Source organism: Homarus americanus, unplaced genomic scaffold (assembly GCF_018991925.1).
Source record: "Homarus americanus isolate GMGI-L3 unplaced genomic scaffold, GMGI_Hamer_2.0 scaffold49667, whole genome shotgun sequence".
Taxonomy (NCBI): domain Eukaryota; kingdom Metazoa; phylum Arthropoda; class Malacostraca; order Decapoda; family Nephropidae; genus Homarus; species Homarus americanus.
The window spans coordinates 8,743,959-8,768,050 of NW_024738608.1; the positions used below are offsets into that span (position 1 = coordinate 8,743,959).

General features: G+C 41.3%; 1 protein-coding gene across 1 annotated transcript; it reads right to left on the reverse strand.

The window, feature by feature from the left end:
* Positions 1–341: 341 nt before the first annotated feature.
* Positions 342–24,037, reverse strand: LOC121874257 (moesin/ezrin/radixin homolog 1-like). Its single transcript, XM_042378354.1, has 10 exons — positions 23,778–24,037; positions 22,505–22,558; positions 15,505–15,684; positions 12,444–12,551; positions 10,773–11,026; positions 8,138–8,284; positions 6,012–6,272; positions 4,725–5,082; positions 2,356–2,697; positions 342–1,066 (listed from the first exon to the last, which is right to left on the reverse strand). The coding sequence occupies exons 2-10, from the start codon at positions 22,520–22,522 to the stop codon at positions 905–907; spliced, it is 1,830 nt and encodes a 609-aa protein (XP_042234288.1). The 5' UTR covers positions 22,523–22,558; positions 23,778–24,037; the 3' UTR covers positions 342–904.
* Between the last annotated feature and the right edge of the window lie 55 nt (positions 24,038–24,092).

The window sequence follows — 24,092 nt, forward strand, 5'->3', positions numbered from 1 at the left end:
ATTTGGCGCTGTCTCCCATACCCGGGGCAAGTGTTCCCCCCCCCCCCCTCACTATGCCACTGCTACCAATGCTTTACCCCGTGTTGCAGCAGTTATACCCTTTCCATGCTAACCTGGCCCATAAGTCACGCCCCTCGTCTATAGCTACAAATAGCTGATTGGTTCCCCTGAGCATTTTACCTCCTCCCGGACTGCACATATATAAGCACCTATTTAAATTGACCTTTTATGATAAATATTTAAAATTTTCTAACATCTGCTCTGAAGGGCTAATGCCTTGAAATAATTTGCATTTTGATAGTCCAGATATTAAACATAATTTTAGAGAATAACAAGTCTGCTTACCAATTGTAAACACATTTAGTTTGAATTTTCTATGAACCAATCAGCTATTAGTATAGAAGAGGGGCGTGGCTTACGGGCCAGGTTAGTGTGGAAATACTGTAGTCTTGCACCTTACTGAGGGTGAAAATACTAGTTTACCGATGTTAGGAGGTATGTGCATGCTTTATATTTTTTCAGATGAGGCTATATGAATGGGAAGATGTGCAAGACATAATACTATGGTCACCTGATACAAGGAATAAGAGAGTAAGACAGCAACACCATTTTTTGTTTTAACGTCATCATAGTTGCATTCCATCTTTTTTACATGCAGGACTTATAATTAAAAGGGATCACTGATTTTTTTATGACAGTATTTTTCATTGAGTATCCAGCACAAAAAAACAAAAATAACATAAATAAATAAATAAATATTCAAAATCTGGATCCTGATGTTATCTCAAATTATAGTCACCAATAATAATATAAAGGTTTAGTCCATTGTAATTAGTTTTTTGTTATGACTATATAAATTACCACATTTTTCTAAGTTGTACTAACTAAAGATTTAGGCATTGTTTTACCAGTTCTCAAACTGATCAACCCTTCGTTTTGTGTTTCCTTTGCGTACTTCCCGCAGTGTCTTGTACTTGGTATTACCTTGACGCATGTTCCTGTTGTAAATCTTGTCCAAGGTAGACATCACTGTCTTACGTGCAGGTGCCAAAGACATCTTTACTTCCTGTGTGCAACAGAATTAAAAGCACTAAGAATAAAAAACTGTGGTGTTCAGAAGTAATTGTTGTACAGTATTAAATTTTGTCACAATTTAAAGTAGTGTATCAGTTACCATAGTGCTTATGAATGTAACTGACATAGACATACATGATAAATCAATTTAATTTGTAATGTTAGGCAAAAGACATATGTCAATACTGTACATATGAAATAAATCTGAATTAATTGCATCCTTGGTTCATATTATACACTACCATGGAGATGATTATATAGTACTGAGGAAAGGACAACAATGAGTCAGAGCACCATATATGAGAGATATAAATGCCAAGGCAGTGTCATGGGTACTGCAATTCACAGAAGATAGTAATATTGGAAGAACTTTAAAAAATTCTGGGCAGATAAAAAAAAAAAGAGTTCTGGAGAGTGTGGTGCAGCAGTGTGATATGCACATTTTATTTGGTAACCACAGTGGGCTCATGTGACTTTGCGGTGGATCCAAGAAGTTGTGGGTGAGAGAACATGGCGAGCCCAGTGAGCCGACCGGGGTCTTATGAGGGGGCAATGTAAGCCCCCCCCACCCCCAAAAAAAAAAATATATACAGTATATATTTTTTAAATTTGATCAATATCATGGGCATTTTTAGGACATTTTGAGGCTATGTGCACTTGATATTAGGTGATATTCTAAGGTCAATAGTAATTACTTTTTACTATACAAAAATGCCTGAGTACAATACAGCATTAAAGAAAAAGTATTGGAATTTCCGATGAAAAGGGAGATTCCGGACCCCCCCGGATCTGCCCCTGTGAATTAGAGTGAAGGTAAATTTTAATGATGAGATTAACGCAATGAAAGCCGAGATAATTTTAGGATACGGGACATATGAGACGGAAATTACAGTACTTTAAAGTTTTCTAATGTGCTACAAGCTCGCCAAGCTATCATGCAGAATTAATAAATATAAGGAAACACTTTTTCATGCAGAGGGTGGTAGACCTACGGAATGGTCTACCAGCCCATGATGTGGAATCAAGGACAGTACTGGGCTTCAAAATAGCCCTTGACAAAATTATCAAGAACAATGGAGGAATCCTACGCAGGCCACTGGTCTCCTTCCCTCTGCATGGCTACCTCTAGTAGGTGGCCATTATGTAAATAAGGTAATATCCATCCTCTCACTTATTACACCCTTTACCCCATCATATCATTCCATCTCCTCTACCTCTACTCTACATCATATTGATAAGAATGGAATGGAACTGATTGACAGATATTTTTAGAGTTCTTACCTCTAGTAATTTCATCCTTTTAACATCAGCATTGTCTTGTTTTGGTTCATGTATTTCTGAGTCGAAACTGAGTGTATCCATGGTGTGGAAGGAAGCACTAGGGGTTGCACTTCTAGAAGTGTTGTTGCTGGACAAGCTCTTCCGTCTATCATCACCAAATATATCTCCATTATATGAACTTTGTTGTGGCATATCTTCCATTTTCCTGAAATCTCTATGGCTTCTTTCATCTTCATTCTCGGAGGATGAAGATGACTGCTTAGAAACTCTGCGTACTGTGGAAGCATTAAGAAGAGCCAATGTTGCCTCTTCCTCTTTACGCCTTGCTTCTTCCACCTCAGCCTGTAAAATGCAATACTGTACAGTGCATAGTCAAAACACAGTGTAAACTGAGCATTCATATCAAACTGGACATTTCCAAGCTACAGGTACATCCACACTGTGATTTGCCATACATCAACACTTCACAATGCTTTACAAGCTTTATACTTTGCCAACTACTACCCAATGTTCTCTCCTACGTTCAACATAGATAATATCACCTGCCAATCTCAACCATCCTCAACTTAACTTATATATACAGTACATAATAGGTAAATGGATCTATTTTTTTCTCAAGTACTGCTGTATGTTTTATGCAGTTCAGACATGTATACAATAATTTCCCCATTAACCAGAACAATTAATGGCGAGTGTTTCAAGGTTTGAGAGATTTCCGGGTATAGAGAAAAATTCTCTTAACCATGGCAAAAATCGCACAACTCTGGAACTTTTCTGGGAACTGGTGAATGTTTCCATGTCTAAACTATGCATCTGGTATGGAGCACTGTTGCTAAGCAGACTTACCTGCAGTCAGACAGACACAGAGCGGTATTTATTTATGCAAACCAAACTGGGGTCCAGTAGCGAACACATGTATCCCCAACCCCGAAAAACATGACCAAAATCTGGTTAGTGCAAGGGGAAAGTTCGTGTAAACAGGGGACACTGTGGTCGAAGAGGAAGGTAACTCAGCAGCCTCCTCTGAGTACAGTACTAAGCGTTTCTACCACTCTCCCATTACGTTAGACTACAGCCCCAAGTGAAAATATCTAAGGCTATAAAAAAAGTATAAATTTTTATCCACAGCATCTGTTCTAATTGCATTCGAAAGATGAATTTGGTACCATAATAATCCTGAATAAATTATCTACAAGACTGTTTCAATAAAATATCCTTACACAATATACAGTATTTTGACACAATATAATGATGGGGACTCAATTCTTTTATGAGAAAAAAGTTAGAAATGTTTATACTGTACTGGAGTCTATAAAATCAGTTCTAATTAAATTCTAAGCACATTATCTTAAAAGCAAAAAATCTATATGATATGGGCCATCAAATGTGGGTATTTTGGGGGCACGAGGCTGGGATGGAGCCGAGTGTCACAGTTGAGACGGTATACACTGCTCCCAGATGTATGAATGCAACACGATCCACTTGGTGACAGTTACTCGCTGAATACAGTTAAACTGCCGAGTGTGTACGAAAGACCAAGGAAAAATAAATAAAAAATCCCCACACATGCTAAAACCCTAAACATCTAAGAAAAAATAAATACAGGGGTGCATAAAAAAATAAATACAAAAAAGTTCATATGGAGTACAGAAATGTCGAGTAGCAATTATTAATATCCTTTTCAAATGATTGGCAAATGTTGTTTTAATAAAATAAAATTATCAGCATGTTGATGTGATGTGGACTGGGCTGGCGACCACTGGTCCATGCCTCGTTGCTCCACAACAAAAAATGATCCTCATGATAAAGATTTTTTTTTAATAATTTTTTCCAAGATTTGTGTCACATCACAGTAGTAGCTAATCATATCTCAAGAGAACTCTGAGTCAACCCATTACTGCAATCGGCACATGATGCAATTGCTCGGAAATTCATTCGAATGCCTGGAACAGAGATTTTTCTCGAATTTCTCAGAATGCTAAAAAAAAATTTTCCGAGTAATGGAAAGTTATGTTGATCAAAGATTGTGGCTAACTGGGAAATTACTGTATACATGTATTCTACTGCTGCTATTTTCTATGTTTAAAACCTAATGGTTCAACAAGATGTGCTAGTGCGCTCATTACAACTAAATCGCTGCAAATTATTATCTAGCACCAAACCTTTCATTTTAAGAATACTGTACTGTTTTTTCAACAGCAACTGATGCTTGCAATGCTGTATCTTATCCATCTTCTACTTCTCATGAATCGTTAAACCTCTGATATTTTAAACATATTGGAAGATTTTGTTTTTTTGCATAATTGTATTCTAATTACGTATGCTAAAAAACACGACAATTAAAGTAAAATAAGTAAAATACTGTATACCTGAAGTCTTCTTGTTTCTTCATCTTTAAGATTGACCTTTTCTTGAACACGTTGAACCTCGTCCTGCTTGGCAAGTATTTCTTCCTCAAGCCTTGCCTTTTCGCCTGCTTCCATATTCTTGACCTCTTCTAAACGCACCATCATTGTTTGCAGCTCCATTTGTTTTTCCTCCAACTGTGACTTGGCAGCTTGTAACTCTCTAAGCTGAGTTTCTAAGTGATGGATTGTGGCTTGAGCTTCAATCAATTCTGCTTGGCGATTTTCCATGTCTTTACGCATCTCCTCAAGACGTTCTACATATTCGCTCTGCCTCTTTTCTGCCTCTTCTCGTAAGGAAACCTCACGAGCAAGCTTTTTTCTATTGAAAATTAATATAACATTGTTAACATAACAACACACATAAATTCCATAAGCTGCTGCCATAATTTTATATCTTCTCTTTCTTCAGTAATCTTTACCTTTCTTGAATATATATGTCCCAATTTAATAAATTGTGAAAGCATTTAAGTTTATGAGGTTACATTTTGCTGTCACTAATCTTAATGAAAATGTAAATACTTATACTCATTAATAAGTGATAAATGTTGTACAGTATTGTTAAATTATTTTTTCCTTTTATAAATTTATAGCTGAGAGGAATTTTTTTAAATACAGGATGTGAATAAGCTCCAATTCCATAAAAAGTTAAATACCAATAAGAGTACAGTATTGTATTCCCTATACTAATATACTTCATAAGTATTATTTACATGTAATGGTATCTTCTACCTTACATGACTCTAATACAAATGGTTTCATAAACCTATACAGTATTGCAAACAAACCTAAAACTCTCCGCCCGGGCTAGGGTGCCACTGGCCGTATTCCCCACGCAGCGTAAATCGAGAAAAATCAACCTTTCCAAATTGTTTTTTAACATTTTTAATTGATAAAACAATAAAAAAAATGGCTTTATTACACTTGAGGCCAATTTGGTCATGGTATATATGCCCAGTGAGCCAGGCAAATGAAAAAATATGCAGACTATTTAATACTCTAACTTTCTTGATTATTACTTTAAGTTACAATATATACACTGGACTGTATTACATTGACCATAATGTCTTCAAATATCTTTTTTATTAGTACTTATGTGTATTAATTCTTAAATATAATAAAATCATTGCAAGTACTTTAGTTCTTTAACTCCTAAAAATCTTTCCATGTTGTTCTGAGCAAATGCTTAGTCTGAACACTACAAATTATACTAAAACAATTAATAAAAAAAAATTAATATGATGCACTTACGCTGAAAGTCTCTTGGCATCTCTTTCTTCACGAGCCTGAATCTTCATCTGCTGAACATCAATTGAGTCAGCCTTACGACGACGAACATACAGGTCATGGTTACCCATACATAGCTGCAGAATGGTCTTGTTCACTTTCACATGGGATGCCACAAAAATAAAATCTGGGGACTTCTTGTCTATGGGCTTAATGACAAATTTTTGGTTATGGAAGGTGATGTTGCGGATCTCAGACCAAGGAAACCCAATCTTCGGGGTCAATCTGAAAAAATAAATTATTAGATATGTTTATTATGGATTAGAATTAAAGGAGCAACAAGTGGGTATAAATGCACCATGACTTTAGATGAGGGAGGATGAAGGAGAGGTTTTGGAAAGATCTAATTAACTGTATTAAAAGCTTAATTGTGTGGGATAGTGTGAGAGTTCTAATTACAAGAGTTATTAATAGGGAAGTGAATGGAATTATGGAGACTTGTGGAAAGACAGGAATGAATGGAAATGGAGGGACTGACACAAACAAATGCTAAGAAAGGGGTGACAGTGGAGAGCACTGTACAGTACATGGTTCAAAAGTAAGAAATTCTTAATTACAATTGGTGGACAGATGAATGAAATTCAAATTCATTGATGAGGAAGAACAAAGAGGAGCAGCACATGGGGCATTTAACCATTACTTGGAGGAGGCAAGAACAATAGTTAATGGAAGGTTTGGAAGACAGACTTAAAGCTTTTAAGTAGGTAGGTGGTCATGAAATCTGATGGGCAGAGAAGAGTTTAAGGAAGACTTCCATCGACTTCCAGAGTGTTGACCCTTTGCATGTTAAAGCATTCACATGAGTAATTTTCATGCCTGTTTCTTACATGGTAAGCCTGCATTTGAGTTTTCCTAATTCTCATTGTAAGGGCGGTAACGAGCGAGATGGTTGTCCGCCGCTCGTTTGCTTGTTCGTGGCCCCACTAGGGGGGGTAGACGGAGGTGAGAAGGTCGCTGCTGCTTCGTGACACATCAGACACTACCCAGCCAGCACCACAGCTGCACTTCCCCCACTGTTCGACTACAATTCTGGTTGTGTGCTCATCTGAGGCTCCTGGGGCTAGTGGGTTGATTCCCCAGTCCTTCATTATTCGGCTGTCAATATCAGGACACCTACTCCAGCTACTACCGCGGCTGCCACGTCATTGCCACTTCCTCAACCGCCCTATCCACCGTCCGTGCCCTGGCGTCTCTCCTTTGTGGCAAGACATCACCCTCCAACGCCAGCGCCAAGTGAGGAAGCTGCTCTGGACCTTCCCCCTAAGAGCGGACCACCGCGTTAACGGAACATTCCACCGGGCTGCCACCGAAGGAAATATCTGTACATTGTTTGACTCCCGTAATTGTTTGACTCCCGTAATTGTTTGACTCCCGTAATTGTTTGACTCCCGTAATTGTTTGACTCCCGTAATTGTTTGACTTCCATAAATGATTATTTTCGTAGTAAAGAGCTGTCAATCTCTAACGGTTGTTTGTTACCCCTTGGAAACCCATAGTTCTAGACTTTCTTTTTATAAGATCCTGATTAGGCTGGCAAGGGATTTATTTCCCAAAGTCCAGGCCTTTACACTCATCCTATTTTTTAAGAAACTGGTGGGAGGTGTGACTAGGTTGTGGCTGGGGAGGCGAGGCAGCGACATAGTTATAGCCAAGGCCTTGGCTATAACTGCCTCCACACACGTTCACTTCTCCCTCATACTCACCAATGCTCTTAATTTTTCTTGGTTTATATTATATTTTCTTTATTTCTAAGCCATATTAGAGTATTGTAATAATTTTTCAACAACTTTTATAGTTTCATTAAAAGTAACAATAAACGCGGCAGCTAGGCTGGCGAGTAAGCAAACTTAATTGTAGCTCACCACCTCTACACACATTCACTTCCCACACACACATACATACATACCTCTCAATCCCCGTAGGTGCCGGATAACTGGGATTCTAATGTATATATTTTTTAACTGCTATAATTAATGGTTAATAGAATGAAAAAAAATAAAGCTGACTCTCCCTACAGTCATTATTTTTCAACTGTTGCACCAAATTTATCATACAGTATTGAAGAGATATATAAATATTTAAAAACTTACTTGTCCTCTCTTTCAAAGACATTGATCCCAAGTGCATCAATACCGAGGGTAAGCGGTGTGCCCTTCTTATTCGCAATATCAAAGTAGTTGACACCATACATCTCTGTGTCCTGAGCCAGCTTCATGTACTCCATCATGGCATCATCTCTGAAAGTTATAAAAATATAGTACAGTAGTTAGTTGACAGAGAGGTACAGTGAACAACACACATGGTGGTGGCAGGACACAGACTGAGCGGATATAAACAAACCTTATGTGCCAAGCGGCACATTTGGTGCGGAATTTAATGGAATCCGCTCGATTTAGTGAACTGGTTCAGGTGAGAAGGTTGGGTCATTTTACCCTATGACCTGACTACGGACAGCCGCTATGTTTAGAGATGGTATGGTCAATTTCTTTGGATTAAGAAGATTAGTAAGGGTCACTGCCTTATGAGCGGAACATTGTGGACCCCTGCTGTCCCCTAGGGACTTGATCTCACTCTCCTCTACTGTATATATTAGCCTTGTCAAGTATTTCTCCTTAGTCTGTACTTACCCCTGAATATGTGAATTACACGAAAGCGCTTGGGAACTTCGTGTTTCCTTGCCACTGCACCTGTGATGGAGCCCTTCAGTGAGCTCCTCAATAAGTCTGTGGGCAAGCGGTTGTATTGGGACGACCAGCTGCGGCTCAAGTTTCGGCAGGCCCAAGTCACCATCTGTCAGTTGGCAAGGGACAGCTTGGTGTACTACGACAAATCCAGGCCTATGGCAGCTGTCACGGATTGGAGCAGGGAGGGCATCAGCTTTGTCGTCCTGCAGCAATACTGTGCCTGTACCTCGCCAGAGACGCCCTTGTGCTGCAGGGGAGGGTGGCGGTTGGCTCTGTGTGGTAGCCGACATCTGAGCATGGCCGAGGCCGGCTACGCTGCAGTAGAAGGGGAGGCCCTGGCAGTGGTATGGTGCCTGCGCAAGGCCAGGCTGTTCCACCTTGGCTGCCCAAACCTCATTCTGGTGACGGACCACCGCCCCTTAGTTGGCTTGCTAGGGGCCCCTCATGGATGTGGTGAATCCGCACCTGTTCAGGCTCAATGAGAAGACCCTGCAGTTCTGGTTCATGGTCAAGTACTTGCCAGGGAAGCGGAATTGTGCAGCTGACGCCCTATCTCGCTTCCCCTCCCTCAGGGCGCTCCCGACACGGAGGACATGGACGAAGAGGAGGACCTGTGCGCTGCAGTGTGTGCAGTCAAAATCGCAGCACTGGATCAGGATGGATGCATCACTATGGACGAAGACACCGTGAGCAAAGTGGCTGCAGACGACCAAGTGTACCAGGTTGGCTGGAGATCGCCCATTTCCCCAACGAAACCACCTCTGGCAAGATCATCGCCGTTCTGCGGGGTTACTTCACGAGGTGGGGAACACCTGAGCAGATCCCCACGGATGGAGATACCAACCTTGCCAGCGGTAAGATGACAGATTTCCTCAAGTCATGGGGGGTCGAGGCACGGCTCTTGTCGGCCCACTTCCCCCAGTCCAATGGCAGGGCAGAGGCTGGGGTCAAGGCCACCAAGAGACTCCTCTGGGATAACACTGGGCCCGGGGGTAGCCTGGACTGCGATAGGACATCCCAGGCCCTCCTCCAGTACCTGAACACGCCTCTCCGGGGGGTGAACAAGTCGTCCGCCCAACTTGCCACTGGCCGCCAGCTCCGTGACGGAGTTCCTGTGGCCAGACAGCACTATAAGGTGGACCAGCACTGGCGGCGGGCGCTTCGTATGAGGGAGGTGCACTTGGCCGAAGTCCAGGACGGAATCCTTCTGTCGCGGGGGGAGGTGTCCCGCCAGCTAGCTCCCCTAGCTGTGGGCACGCAGATGTGTGTGCAGGACCTCTGCTACCAAGCTCTGGGACAGAACGGGCATAGTGGTGGAAGCCCGCCCTCACAGGCAGTACGCCATCAGGTTGACTGGCAGTGGCAGGGTGTCCATCCACAACAGACGCCAGCTGCAATGCTGTGCCACCCCTGTGCCTAACACTCCTGTGGTGCACCATGCTATGCCTCCTGGGCCCCCTTCTGCAGTGCCCTCCGTACCCGCGTCCTCGCTCGCACCTCCGGCCCCTTCCCAGTCGGGCGTGGCCAGGCCCGGGAGAGGTCGCAGGCACCTGGGTTGGTTGGCTGACTAGTATGTGGTGTAGAGTATGTTGTGTAAAATTAGGTTTGATTTTTTTTCTGTTTGTTTGTTTTTTCTTGCATTATTGTTTTTTATCACTACATTGTTTTCCTTTCGTTAGTTCAAATGTGCATTGTCATTTCCTTTTAACTTGGGGGGAAGATGTGAGATTGTGAGATGGAGTATCAACGTACGATATGTTTTCCCAGTGTGTGCATTCTAAGAAAACCCATCTTTGCATCTAAAAAATTTACTTTCTCCACATTCTTATCATCCACACTTGTTCCGTAAAATTTAGGGGAAGTTATATTTAATATAACTTCCCCTCATTTTTATAATTTAAATCCATTACAACTAGATCCAAATCCCTAGTTACGTAGGTTAGATTGGGGCTTAATAAGATTTAAACCTATTTGATTCACCAGTGCATATCAACTTAAAAGATCTCCTTATAAAGACTTTTGGTTTTGCCCAATACATTACCTCATCATACCACTGTGTTCCTTGTACCAGGTTGTAATCTTCTCTTCCCAAGCATCACGCATCAACTTGAACTGATCCATCACTCGCTGAGGCAGAAGACGATCATTGGCCAAGAAGCCTTTCTTGTGATATTCAGCTACATAATCCCCATACTTGGCTTGTACAGCATAGGAGGACAAAAGCACAGCAGCATCAGGTGGGCAGTAGATTTCATCACTCAGGATAGCATTTTTCACTTGCAAGTAGAACATTCGCTGAAAGCCATAATAATGTTTTGTTGATATCAAATTTTAAAGTAGAAACTTAGAGTACAGTATTAAAACAATTCTTCATTTGGTTTCTTACTTCTTAATGATATTTAATTTCGCTAAACACTCAGGATGACATATTTTGACTTGCAACTAAAAGTTACTAAAACCCACTGCTAAGTCAATGGTTTTAAAATTATTATACTATGACCCACAACGGGGCCTAGAGTGCAAAAAAATAAGAGTAAAAAATTCTTGCTTCTCACTACCACATCCCAGGCTCAATCCACGGTTCAGATGTGAAAGGGTGTAATCCCATGTGACCCTACCAAACATTGCAGGTTTTCTCTGGACACTCAAATTTTCTCCTGTACCAACAATAGACCCATGGAGTACAAACACAACTGGCATGATGGAGGATGAAACAAGCCACCTTATTCCCTTGCTTGTCAAATGGGTAAGTGATTAATGAAAAAAGTACAATGTACAAATAATTCTTCTCTTAGTTTCTATCACTTACTAATACATATTTATTTTCTTTGAACATAATCATTCCAGTGCTACAGGTCTACAACATAAATTCAAACTTGTGCAATTAACATTTGTTTCCTAAAGAAGCTGATACATTGTCAAGAGCTTTAAGTCCACCACAACAATGGTCATCTTTGTCCAGTCACCTTGCACACCACTCATCATGTGCAGTCACAATATATATTCAACTATCATTTCATGCTGGTTAGGCTCACCTTTCTATAGTTATTCATGGACAGGTGAGCCTAACCAGCATAATATGTTAAGTACAATACTTGAGAGCATTACAAGAGATGCCATGATGGAACATCTACTTCGAAACAACCTTGTAAAGGATTGCCAACACGGTTTTACGCCAGGGCACTCTTGCTTAACACAATTACTTAAGGTACTGGATATTTGAACCTAAATTCTGGAACAGGGTGGTAATATCGACGATATTTACCTAACGTTGGTCATTAATAATTTACAGCCGCCATTCTTCCTAATCAGGGCCGTTCCTAGGAAAGTGCGGGGCCCGGGGCAACTCAGCCACTGCGGGGCCCCAGAAAATATATATATGGAGTCAGATTATGCAGTCAGAAGAACCCACCCCCACCAACCCCCATGGGACTGTCACTATGGATGGTAAGGTCACGGTTGCGATGGTGGCGTAAGCTGTCAGGTCAGATTAACCAGTCAACAGGTAATGTGTCCGAGGTCACTGGGTCTAGTGCTGGGCCCCCACACGCGCGGGGCCCCGGGCGATCGCCCCTGTTCGCCCCCCCCCCTAAAGGACGGGCCTGTTCCTAATGCCCATTATAATAAAACTAAAGAAATTTAAGTTTTAGCATTAAATTAATCTAATTATTGGAAAGTCTGTAAAGGACACAAAAATCAATTTACTTCTCACCAATGTGACCTCCTGGATGATTTCCTCACTGACATCCTCAGGATAAAACTTGGCACGAAATTTGAACTGCAAAGGTGATTCATGTTTGTTACCAACTTGTTTTAAAACCTGCAATGAAAAAAGTACAAATTCAAAATCAATACAATGTACTATACGAAGTTCTGTAAAGTAGATGTTATTACTACAGTATACTGTACTTAAACAAGTAAGGTCTTTAAGCTTATAACAAGGTTAGCACTGTACAGTACTCACTTATCAGGGAACAACGGGAAAGCTCAGTGTTTGTCGGAGATAAAGACATATAAGGCAGGACCGGTATAATAAAGGAACCACAACTAAAAAGTGGATATTTGAGCAAAAGGACAACAGATTCAGACAAGATCACTGTGAGGTAATTCAAGGGATGGTGGGAGCAAGATGGACCTCCTGCCTGGTCCGAGAATAAGGAAATATAGTTTCGGTTTTGAGGAGGTTTTACATATCTTCCAGGAAAAAAAAAATATGTATTGTACTTTTGTGTTGAGCTTCTGTTACTATAGAAGTATACATCAGGGAAAAAGAAACTAGTCGGCCAGCCAAGGAAATGTGTGTATTGCAGTGACATTGTTCAGATTTTAATGGCTCTGTGTTCATGATCGGCTATTCCATAGTTTTGAGGAAATAAAATGTAGGAGCTGAGGTTTTTTATATTGTGTGGTTCCATTACACAGTAGAAGTGTAAATTTAGCTGTGGCGACCAGTTAATACAACGTAATCATAAGAAAAACAAAAGCAAAAAGGAAGTCAGGGGCGAACTTATTTTGCCACCAACTCCAAGATTAGGTGCCAGTACTTTACCAAGGCCAAGGGGTTCATCTACCAGTTAGTCGTGTTACAGCCGCGTTTTTTAACTGGTTCCTCAAGCAATACTACTTACCCCCAGAAACACAAGACAGCAGTAGATCAGAAATTAATAATATAATTCAAACTAAATTAGGCTGTATGTAAGGCTCTCTCTCATATTTCCAAACACTACGTACTATGAATTGTATATAACTGATAAGCGGTGAAATTAGAATTAAAAAAATAATCCGAGATTTCAGCAAGTCACTGTTCAGAATGAGTTAACGTGACTGACTCCAAGTTATGAACTTCTTTCTCCGTGTGACAGCCGTAACACTCCAGTGAGAGAGAAAATGTTTGAGGATTATGAAATAAAACTTTTTACTTTACTTTTATCCTCTTCACCACTAATCGGCTCGTTAGTCGCTCGGGCGATCGGTCACGTCTCTGTTACGAACTGTTGGCAAGTACTGGGCATGCACTGCCTCCTGAACGTATCCGAACCTACTCCAGTGCTGGTCAAGTCTGGTCTTGAAACAGCTCACACTCGGTGTCGTCACAACACCCTCTAGCAGGTTGTTCCACGAGTTCACAATTCTCACTCCAAAAAAGTTTGCCCTCATATAGTTTTCTGGACTTGAGGCTTCTTCAACCTTGAACTGTGACCCCTTGTGGGGCGAGCGTCCGCCAGCTCAAGGTATGCGGGCACCCGACTGAGTAGTGCCCTTTGAGATGTTTTTACACGTCAATTAGGTCTCCCCTTGCCCGTCTGAAGTATAAGCTAAGCAAGTACAAGCGCTGTAATCTCTCTGGGTAGCTGAGGTGCAGGCATCAGTCTGGTGTACCCTCCTTTGGACATTTTCAACCAACTGACATTTCCTAGCATATCTCGGGCACCAGTACTCCAGGCGGGGAACACCTCGCTCCTGAAGATCGTTACGAGGGACGAACCGTCTAGATATCTGAACGACTTTCTTATAAGACCTAATAATTTAGTTGTTTGGTTCACCTTCTTCTCACAATGGCCCGAGAACTTCAGTTCATTGTCTAAATACACACCTAGGTTCTTTTCACATTCAGTCTCAATTAATGCAGTTTCTACGTCCCACTGGGGAATATAATACACCTCCTTACCGTTGGTACGTCCCAGGTGCATCCTGTTACACTTCGTGACATTAAATCTTAGCAGCCACTTCTTTGACCATTCTTGAAGCTAACAGAGATCCTTCCGCAGGTCTTCACAGTCTGCTTGGTTCTAAATTTCCCGAAATAACTTGGCATCGCCCGCAAACATTTGTATGGAGGAATGTACTGATTTTGGCATGTCATTTATGAAGCAAACAAACAACAAAGGGCCCAATACACTGCCCTGTGGTACCCCGCTTGCCACGGGTACACATAACGATTTCGTGCCATTCATCACCACACACTGCTTGCGATCATAGAGAAAGTTTCCGATCCACGCTAGGACACTTCTCCGAATCTACTACCCTTTCCAATTTAATTTTCAGCCTTTCATGAAGTACTCTGTCGAAAGCCTTGGCAAAATCTAGCATCAATGATAATTGTTTTATATTCAAACGACTGATCTTGAGTGATATTACATCATCGTTTCTATGTTTATACTATTTGAATTACAGCAATTGACGAATTTACTGTTCTGAGATGACACTAACGGAAGTGGTACAAAAGCAACAATGAAGTAGAAGCACCGTTTTACTACATATTGTGTAAGCAGTGATAAACTTGACACCCACCAGTAAAGGGGTACAGCGTTAGTGGGTCATAATACTGTTATCTGGCACGGCTGTGGTGACAGCACCGCCCCACACACTACACCTCTACACCTCGCAAGTTGTAACACCACTTCATACATGACGACACCTGTCTTCACACCTTTACACTCAGCAAGGTGTCCCACACATGATAACATCTATACCTATATCTATGGTGTAATGAACACATTTAGTATTTCCAAACACTCGTCCTTCTATAGATGCTGAAGAAATTAATTATACAGACATAGGAAATTATCACAATGAAGGAAGTCTCATCTGATGGAAGGAACTACTGTAAAGTGAAAATCACGCCCTAACATTTTATCGTCGTACCATAAATAAGTGACGAGTGTGTTTTAACTGTTTCTTCTGCTTCTTAGTAAGGGTGGCTGATCCTGCCTAGTAATCCAACTGTCTGTTGAAGACCAGCCAAGTGGTGAAGCCCTCCTTTAATGACTCACCTTTTTAGTGAGGACCAGCCAGGCGGTGAAGCCCTTGGCGTCGACAAACTGGAGGCCGAAGTACCAGACCTCACGAAGGCCGATGGTCCGAACCACCTGGTCGAAGAGTTGTTTACCTGTTGTCGACTGCTTAATGGCAAACTCCAGCTCCGCGTCCATGGTGGTGATCCTTACGCTCGTCTGGGGAGAGACAGGGGAGTGAGAGTCATCTGGGGAGACAGGGGAGTGAGAGTCATCTGGAGAGACAGGGGAGTGAGTCATCTGGGGAGACAAGGGAGTGAGAGTCATCTGGGGAGACAGGGGAGTGAGAGTCATCTGGGGAGACAGGGGAGTGAGAGTCATCTGGGGAGAGACAGGGGAGTGAGAGTCATCTGGGGAGAAAGGCAAAGAAATACAAAACATAAAACCCACATAGAAGGAGACACGAACACCCATTGAGTAAATAAGTGTGCTGTATGGTAATGGTGAGCTCAGTATTTCATTAATCATCGCTACACTCTCTCAAAATAGTTATTTTTTTGCTTGGCCTTAATCTAGCATTCCCATTCCATCAATTGTTTTCGCATTAAGACTAAACTACTTCTTATAGAGGTTATTGGACCCGGAGGAGAGTGCTTTCCCGACAATATGTACTAAATTCCAGAAGTTTATCCATTCACAAAATGCCTGTACCAAGATAAAGATTTTATCAGAACTGGACATTAGACAAGATGAAAATTTCGATGTTGTTATGTATGTATGTATGTATGTATGTATTTATGTATGAGTGCGTGTGTACATTCACGTACAAACAATGTATACATACCAAGCCAGATAGGGACATTATCTTAATCCAGGTTAATGTCACCTTGTACCTGGCCCAGAACTACCTCGCTTATTGTAGAATAAACCTAACCCATACTGATCTCTGGTGTCCTCTCTGACCAGCCGATAAACTTTAAAATAACTCCCATATTTACTGTATATACATTCCATTAGTTCTATTGATCTGTATAGTTAACCAGAGTACCGTCCTCACATCTGAGGGTTGGCGACTAAAGTCTCCCTCTCTAAACGTTCTCGGGTTGTTTTTATCAATCCTCCAAATCGGTATAATACTGTGTACATTATTTGGATCGCTTGAAGAATAGACACCCCAGTTTATTTCACCTAATAAAACTCCAAACGTTAGCAATAGGGGAGTTAGTTAGATTAACATTACGGTGTTTAATCATAAAGTGAAGTAAGATAGGGTGTCTAATCTTCAGGTGATCCCATTTCTCATTTCTGCTGCTCAGCGTGTGATCAGGACACGTGTTTACACCACACATACACACGGGGTGGATCACGTACTGTACATATTACGGCACTAGGTACTGCCGTTCTCTCGTCCATCCAGGTTAAGGGAACAACTTCAATACATCCCCCGTGTAGTCGCTCTTCACAACTCTGTTTTACCAGCGGTGTCCTAAATAACAACATTCATTCATGTCTTTCTTAATATTCAAAGTCAAGTAATATTTTTTGTTGTTTTGAGTATGAGGACTGAGGCAGTCGCCTCCATCCCCATTCCTGTCATCCTTTACCATTCCGCTACCTTCCAACTGCAACTTGTTGTTACCTTTCACAGTCTGCTGCCACCCTCCACCACCACCACCCTGCTGCCACCCTCCACCACCACCACCCTGCTGCCACCTTCCACCACCACCCTGCTGCCATCCACTACCACCACCCTGCTGCCATCCACTACCACCACCACCCTGCTGCCATCCTCCACCACCACCCTGCTGGCACCCTCCACCACCACCACCACCACCCTGCTGCCACCCTCCACCTTCACCAACCTGATAAACAGAGTAAGATTATTACATTCTCAGCTGATTACTTCATCACAGCATAGTCGTCGTTTCCTCGAATGCCTTGATTGAGGTGGGCGTCAAACTACGCCCTGCAGTACATATAATGACTGATAGCGACGAAATCCCCGTGTAACCGATAAGGTGATAAGAGTGAGGCAGATGTGGGGGTCCTCAAGCCGTCTCCCTCATGATCTCTAGCTCACCCCAACGACTTAGACAAATATTTTCATCGAACATTAAAGAATTCTACAGCGAAAATCCTTTAATATTAAAAAGAATAAGATACTGTTATCTTTCTCCTGTTTGTTTTCCACCGTATGTTTCCAGACAAGCTCTCGACACCGCCTCAAACCAGCTTTCGGTAATTGTTGTAAGTATCGTGAGTCTTTCCCGTTTATTGCGGCGAGGTTTGGCAAAATAATCTATCTGGGTTTCCATAAATACGCAAGTCTTTACAATTCATTTCTTATGCGTATAGCTTAGACAAGTCTTTACCACAGTTGTCCTTTAATTCTTAACATAAGATTAATCTTTTACATCAGTTCATCTTTCGACCAGAATAAAGTTAATAATTCATGCAATGTTCACTCTATCGATGGCAATTCACATAAAGCGTCATTTTAACATTTATATGCTCTCCCAGGTGTCTGAGGTTAAAAAAATAATGATTATATGGTATACTTTGAGTTCAGTATTAGGTTAAATTAGATAAAATTACGTCAGGATTAAGTTCTTCAAATTTTAATAGCGAGTACAGTACAGTACAGTACAGTACCTACTTCATGAGGCCACATCTGACTGGTCCTCACACCACTTCGAAGGTACAATGTTTACTTTGGTTACTCAGATGATAAAAGGATACTAAATGATATTCCAGAGAGTGTTCATTATAAGAACTCGCTAAGGAGAACAAGCTCAACGTCAGAGATCAATCTGTATTGAGATTTTAGTAAAAATGGTCATAAGGCCATAGTATGGATTTAATAATAATGTAAAGAATTACTTTTACTTTATTTTTATCCTCTTCGCCACTGATCGGATCGTTAGCCGCTTGGGCGGTCGGTCTCGTCTCTGTTACGCACTGTTGGCAAGTACTGGGCATGAACTGGCTCTTTAATGTATCTGAACCTGCTCCAGTGTTAGTCAAGTCTGGTCTTCAAAGAGCTCACACTCGGTGCCGTCACAACAATCTGCCAGAGAGTGTTGTGACGGCACCGAGTGTGAGCTCTTTCAAGGCCAGACTGAAGCAGGTTCAGATACATTCAGGAACCAGTTCATGCCCAGTACTTGCCAACAGTGCGTAACAGAGACGTGACCGACCGCCCAAGCGACTAACGAACCGAGTAGTGGCGAAGAGGATAAAAGTAAAAGTGAAAGTATCTCAAAAAAGTATGTGCCAGGATGGGTCAGATTACTTCCAAAATAATACCGTACACTCACGTAGCATCCTCCATATTTAAGTATTTTCTGGATCTCTTCCTCTCTTCCTCCGCCACACCGAAACAGATGTGGGTGATTCTCTCTATTTTGTTATTAACGGTGGAGAACTTCAGTCATTTCTTACTAATATCCTTTCTTACTTCAAATTAATGCCTCTTTATTATTGCCTCGAGCAACATACGCTCCTCTGGTCATGATAAAAACAATTTACAAAGGTTTATCCTACCATTACAGTACCCATTATCAGTCAAGTACTACAGATCACCCAAATACCACAACTGCTTTAACACTGACCTTGAGTGTGTAGCAGAGTGAGCGCAAATAACTTTGTTACATTCAATGTTACAAGAAAAAAAATCGTATTCCTGTCTCTTGCAAACAAGCACATTACCAGCCCACACTTTCATTTAGTAACACCCTCTCTATACCGGCCACTAATTGTCAACACATTTGTGACATTTGGTCTTGCAGTAGCTCAACCTCTCTTAGAGTCACAATACATCTACAACACTGACAAATCCATCCAAAAAATTAGGGTTCTTCTTCTGGGCTTTTTTTTCTATACTTTACCTCAACATCACTCCAGACCCTTTACAACTGCTACATCCGCCATCACAAGGAAATTAACAACCACAGTCCTATTTATCACTGTTAGACAAAATACAATCTAAAGTTTTAAGTCTCATCAACAACCAGTCCTCACTTCCTCTACAAGTTACACGTGTCTTCATTCTACCTTTTCTCAAGGATCACTTGGTACTTATGCAAATTTATGAAATCTAACCCATCATCCCATCACATTTCAATCCTCGTGGCAACACACATCATCCTTCATCGGGCCACCCATCCTCCACGCAAGTTCCCTTCAGTGAAATGTCATCCTCATCCTCCTTCTTAATTTCTCACTCTATTTAATAATGGAATTCCCTGCCAACTTATAAATTTCCATCCACTTTCGGTTTATAGCCCGGTAAACGTAAGGCAAATATGCATAGTATTTACACCTCTCTTACCCATGGTGTATTAGGCGTACATAACATGGATATGGATCATTTTGTAATAATGCCCATCACAATGTAATAAAGGAAACATATTAGTGACTGTGGCAGTGAACTGTACCAATAACCTGCGTCAGTGACCAGTATTGGTCGTTAATACTATTATCAGGGTGGTGTGACAACGATCCCATGAGCATACTTACAACAGATTGGTTCCATGGAATTGTTGGGGGATGGGGGTGGGAGCGGGTTGAAGGACCATATCTCGACCTACTGCTACTAAGTTACAGCAATTTTTATCCTTTTGTACTGGTGGAGACGTGTTGTAGTAACAATGCCATCTAATTCAAGAATTTTATATTTATATTATATTGCAACAAGACTTGTTAAACCTTAAAACAAGCATGACCCAAATTTATCCATCAATTGCATCAGCGGCGGTCGAGTGGATGCAGTGCTTGTCTTGGGAAAATGAGGACGTTCGAAAGCAGTATCAGCCATGCTGCCTCCTTGTGTTCCAAAGGCTTAGTATACAGTGTGCCTATGGGACCCACTTATTTCACATCACTCAGGATTTGTATTTATAAAGCTGACTGACTCATCTTTAAAATGCCTCTTAGATGGACATCTTCATAGTCCAGAAGGATTTAATCTTTACACATACATGTTTTCCACACAGTCACTCAAGGGTGTATAGCACCATCTTTCACTGACATTTTCGGGCCAACAGTGAGTAACGTGTAACTGTCATCGGTAAAATTATCTTATCTGTGGTGGTCGATGTCATCTAACTCCCACACTGACTCACACACAGTGTTGATTTTCTAGCCTGTTCTTGCCGCTGCCTCTCTTTCTTATGCCTTTTCTCCTTCTAGTTCTTCTCTTCCTTATTCACGTTCTCTCTTCTTTCTCCTTCTGGTCTGTCTTTTCTTACTCAAGCTACTCATCTTTTTCTTTCTAATGTTATCCTTCCATTCTCCCATTTCTCCTCCTCGTTGTATTTCTCCTCTTTCTTCTCCCCTTTTGCATTCACCTCCTTCTGATTCTCTTCCTCATACTTCTCTCTCGTCTTAGTTTTCTTCTTGTATTCTCTACTCTTTTTACTGTTTTTCTTTTTTTCGCCACTGATCGGCTCGTTACCTGCTTGAGCGGTCGGTCACGTCTGTTGGCATGCACTGGCTAAAGAATTTATCTGTGTACCTGTTCCAGTGTTAGTCAAGTTTGGTTTTGAATGAGCTCAAACTCGGTGCAGTAACAACACAATGGTAGATTGTTCCAAGAGTTTACAGTTCTCACTCCGAAAAAGTTTGCCCTGACAATTTTCCGAACTTATGGTTTCTTTAACCTTGAACTGTGACCCTTTTAGTCGGGCGGACATCCACCAGCTCCAGGTATGAACAATCGACTGAGTAATGCCCTCTGAGATATTTATACACTTCAAATAATTCACCTCTTGCCCGCCTATAGTATAAGCTAGGCAAATGCAGGCGTTCTAATCGCTCTGGGTACTTGAGGTGTCGTGGTGCAGGCACCAGTCTGGTGGCCCTCCTTTGGACATTTTCGCCCAACTAGCTACCTGTATAGCGTTTCTCGGGAACCAGACGGAGGACAGTACTCCAGACGGGGAAGCACCTCACGCTTGAAGATCGTTACGAGGGTCTAGATATCTGAACGACCTTCTTATAAGACCTACTAGTTTCGTTGCCTGATTCACCTTCTCACAATGGCCCGAGAACTTAAGTTCATTGTCAACTTACACACCCAGGTCCTTTTCACATTCGGCGTCTATTTAATGCAGTTTCTTCGTCCTGTTGAGATATGTGATATGCCTCCTTACTGTTGCTGCGATCTAGGTGTATCCACTAACACTTCGTGACATTGAATCTTAGTAGCCATTTCTTTGACCACTCTTGAAGCTCACAGAGATCTTTCTGTAGCTCTTCACTGTCTGTTTGGTTCTTAATTTCCCTGAATAACTTGACATTGGTCGAGTGTCCATACCTGGAGCTGGCGGACGCCCGCCCTACAAGGGGTCACAGCTCAAGGTTGAAGCCCAGAAAACTGTGAAACCAAACTTTTTCGGAGTGAGAATTGTGAACTCTTGGAACAATCTGCCAGAAAGTGTTGTGACGGCACCGAGTGTGAGCTCTTTCAAGACCAGACTTGACCAACACTGGAGCGGGTTCGGGTACATTCAGGAGCCGGTGCATGCCCAGTACTTTGCCAACAGTGCGCAACAGAGACGTGACCGATCGCCCGGGCGGCTAACGAGCCGATCAGTGGCGAAGAGGATAAAAGTAAAAGTAAGAACGACCAAGCAAGCAGCTAACGAGCTGATCAGTGGCGAAGAGAATAAAAGTAAAATTAAAGTTAAAGTCCAAGGGAGGCTTCAGGATGCTCACCGCTCTTATCCAGAAGCAACAAAAAGAGGTAAGAAAGTGACGGTTGATAAAAATGCCTACTAAGTATTAAGCTTCCCGTGAGCCGCTGAATACTGGAAGATGCTGGACTATCTCTGGGTTTTAAAGAGTTAAATACACATCAAGAGTGACAACGACTTATACACATATTAACCTGGGGAGTTTGGCAGAATTCCAGTCGTGTTACCACCGTATCCTGTCTTATGTATCATGGAAATAATTTAATTGCAGTACTATGTGAGAAATAAAGTTTAGCTAAAGAGCCTAACCAACAAACATACAAAACTACTGGAACATAACTTACCGTTTTCGTCTTCGGCATGGTGGTGGTGGTGTGTCACAGGTAGGAGAAAAACACCTAGAAAAATAACCATATTAGTGGAGCCACGCTCGTCCAACACAGGCATTTATCTTGATTTAATACACAACTGATCAACGAGAAAGGTAACCTAGAAAGGTCATCTTTAAAAAAAAAAAAATATTACATCTTACGATATATCTCAAGCTGGAGTGTTAGAGGATTTATAATCTAAAGCAGGTCATTGAATAAATGAAATAAGTTTTACATATTAAAAACAGAAAATAATTAAATGCAATTTTTGTTTAAATATTATATTATTGTCGATGATACTACCGCTACAATACTACTACTACTAATAATAATAATAATATAATGTTCTATAGACATCCTAAGTATAGCCCTTGTACCATGTGCTTGTAGATAAGTCTATAATTTTAAAATTAAGAGGATTTACACAAAAAGGCAGACAGTAGAAAGTTATTTTGCCTCAGAGTAAGGAAGGGACTTCAACCTTAGTCATTCTATTACCAGTGTCACCTTCAGTTCTTGGCCATAGTATCAACCAAAATTTATTCATATCACGAACTTGGCACCGTGAAACCCCTGGTTACAGAAAATTGTTGTTTTCTATATTATATGATAAACAGTTCAAAATATCCTGTTTCAGTTCAAACTTCAGGTTAATTGAATCACTGGCAGAGAGACGCTAATGTGAAGAGAATTGACGATATACGTTCGCCTTGACCTCTTATCACTCCATATACATTTCAAAAGAAAAAATCATTAGTGTCCTCTGCAGTATCATACTCTTAGGTTCCTTGAATTAATATAAAATGTTTGTTGATCCGCCTTTGAGAGCCTAGCCCTAGAGCGAAGACCATTCGACAACGGCAAACTTTGAAAATTTCTATCATCCACACTTCAGCAACTCTAAAAAAAATAGAGAAATAGCTATTACCAACCGTCTACGGCCAGGAATCGGTTGTATATTTCAAGGTCTCTATAGACCTTGGTAACTTATAGTTATCACGTCTCTATAAGGTGAAGTTACTCCTGGGTAGATCGTGTAAAAAATAGAAGTTAAGTGTGGGCCGTCAGACGGAGTGACTGTAGAACAAGATGGCGTGTGGGTGGATCGACTCTGTCATGTACAGGCAATGATAGATATCTCCTCTGTACGCTGACGATTATAGAGAGACATCTGTAATTATATTAATATCCACATATCTTAATAAGAAGCATTTAAATGTACGATATATTAAAAAAAAACACTCACCTTAAACTAGTGATGAGTAGAGAGAGGTGTAGAGGCCTCGGTTGGTCGATATACACCTTTATCACCACCAAGAATAAGTTTACACACTTCTGTTTTCGATGAGACTTCACTTGTATCGAACAGTAACTAACAGTCACATATAATTGTAACACTAGAGAGCAGCAGGTATGGTTCCCATATTTGTAAAGAAAGTAGAGTGAGCCACTACAAAGTAGCTTGTGTTGGCGCTCGTCGTCCCTCGTTCAATGAGCCCGGTAATACACCCGATCCTGATAAGATTACTTTCTGAGTTCCTCAAATGAAAAAAAAAATGAG

Coding starts and splice junctions, on each gene's coding strand:
- LOC121874257 (XM_042378354.1), bottom strand. Junction 11,027..12,443: donor TCATCCAGGAGGTCACATTG/GTGAGAAGTAAA, acceptor TATGGCTTTCAG/CGAATGTTCTACTTGCAAGT. Junction 2,698..4,724: donor AAGAAACAAGAAGACTTCAG/GTATACAGTATT, acceptor TGCATTTTACAG/GCTGAGGTGGAAGAAGCAAG.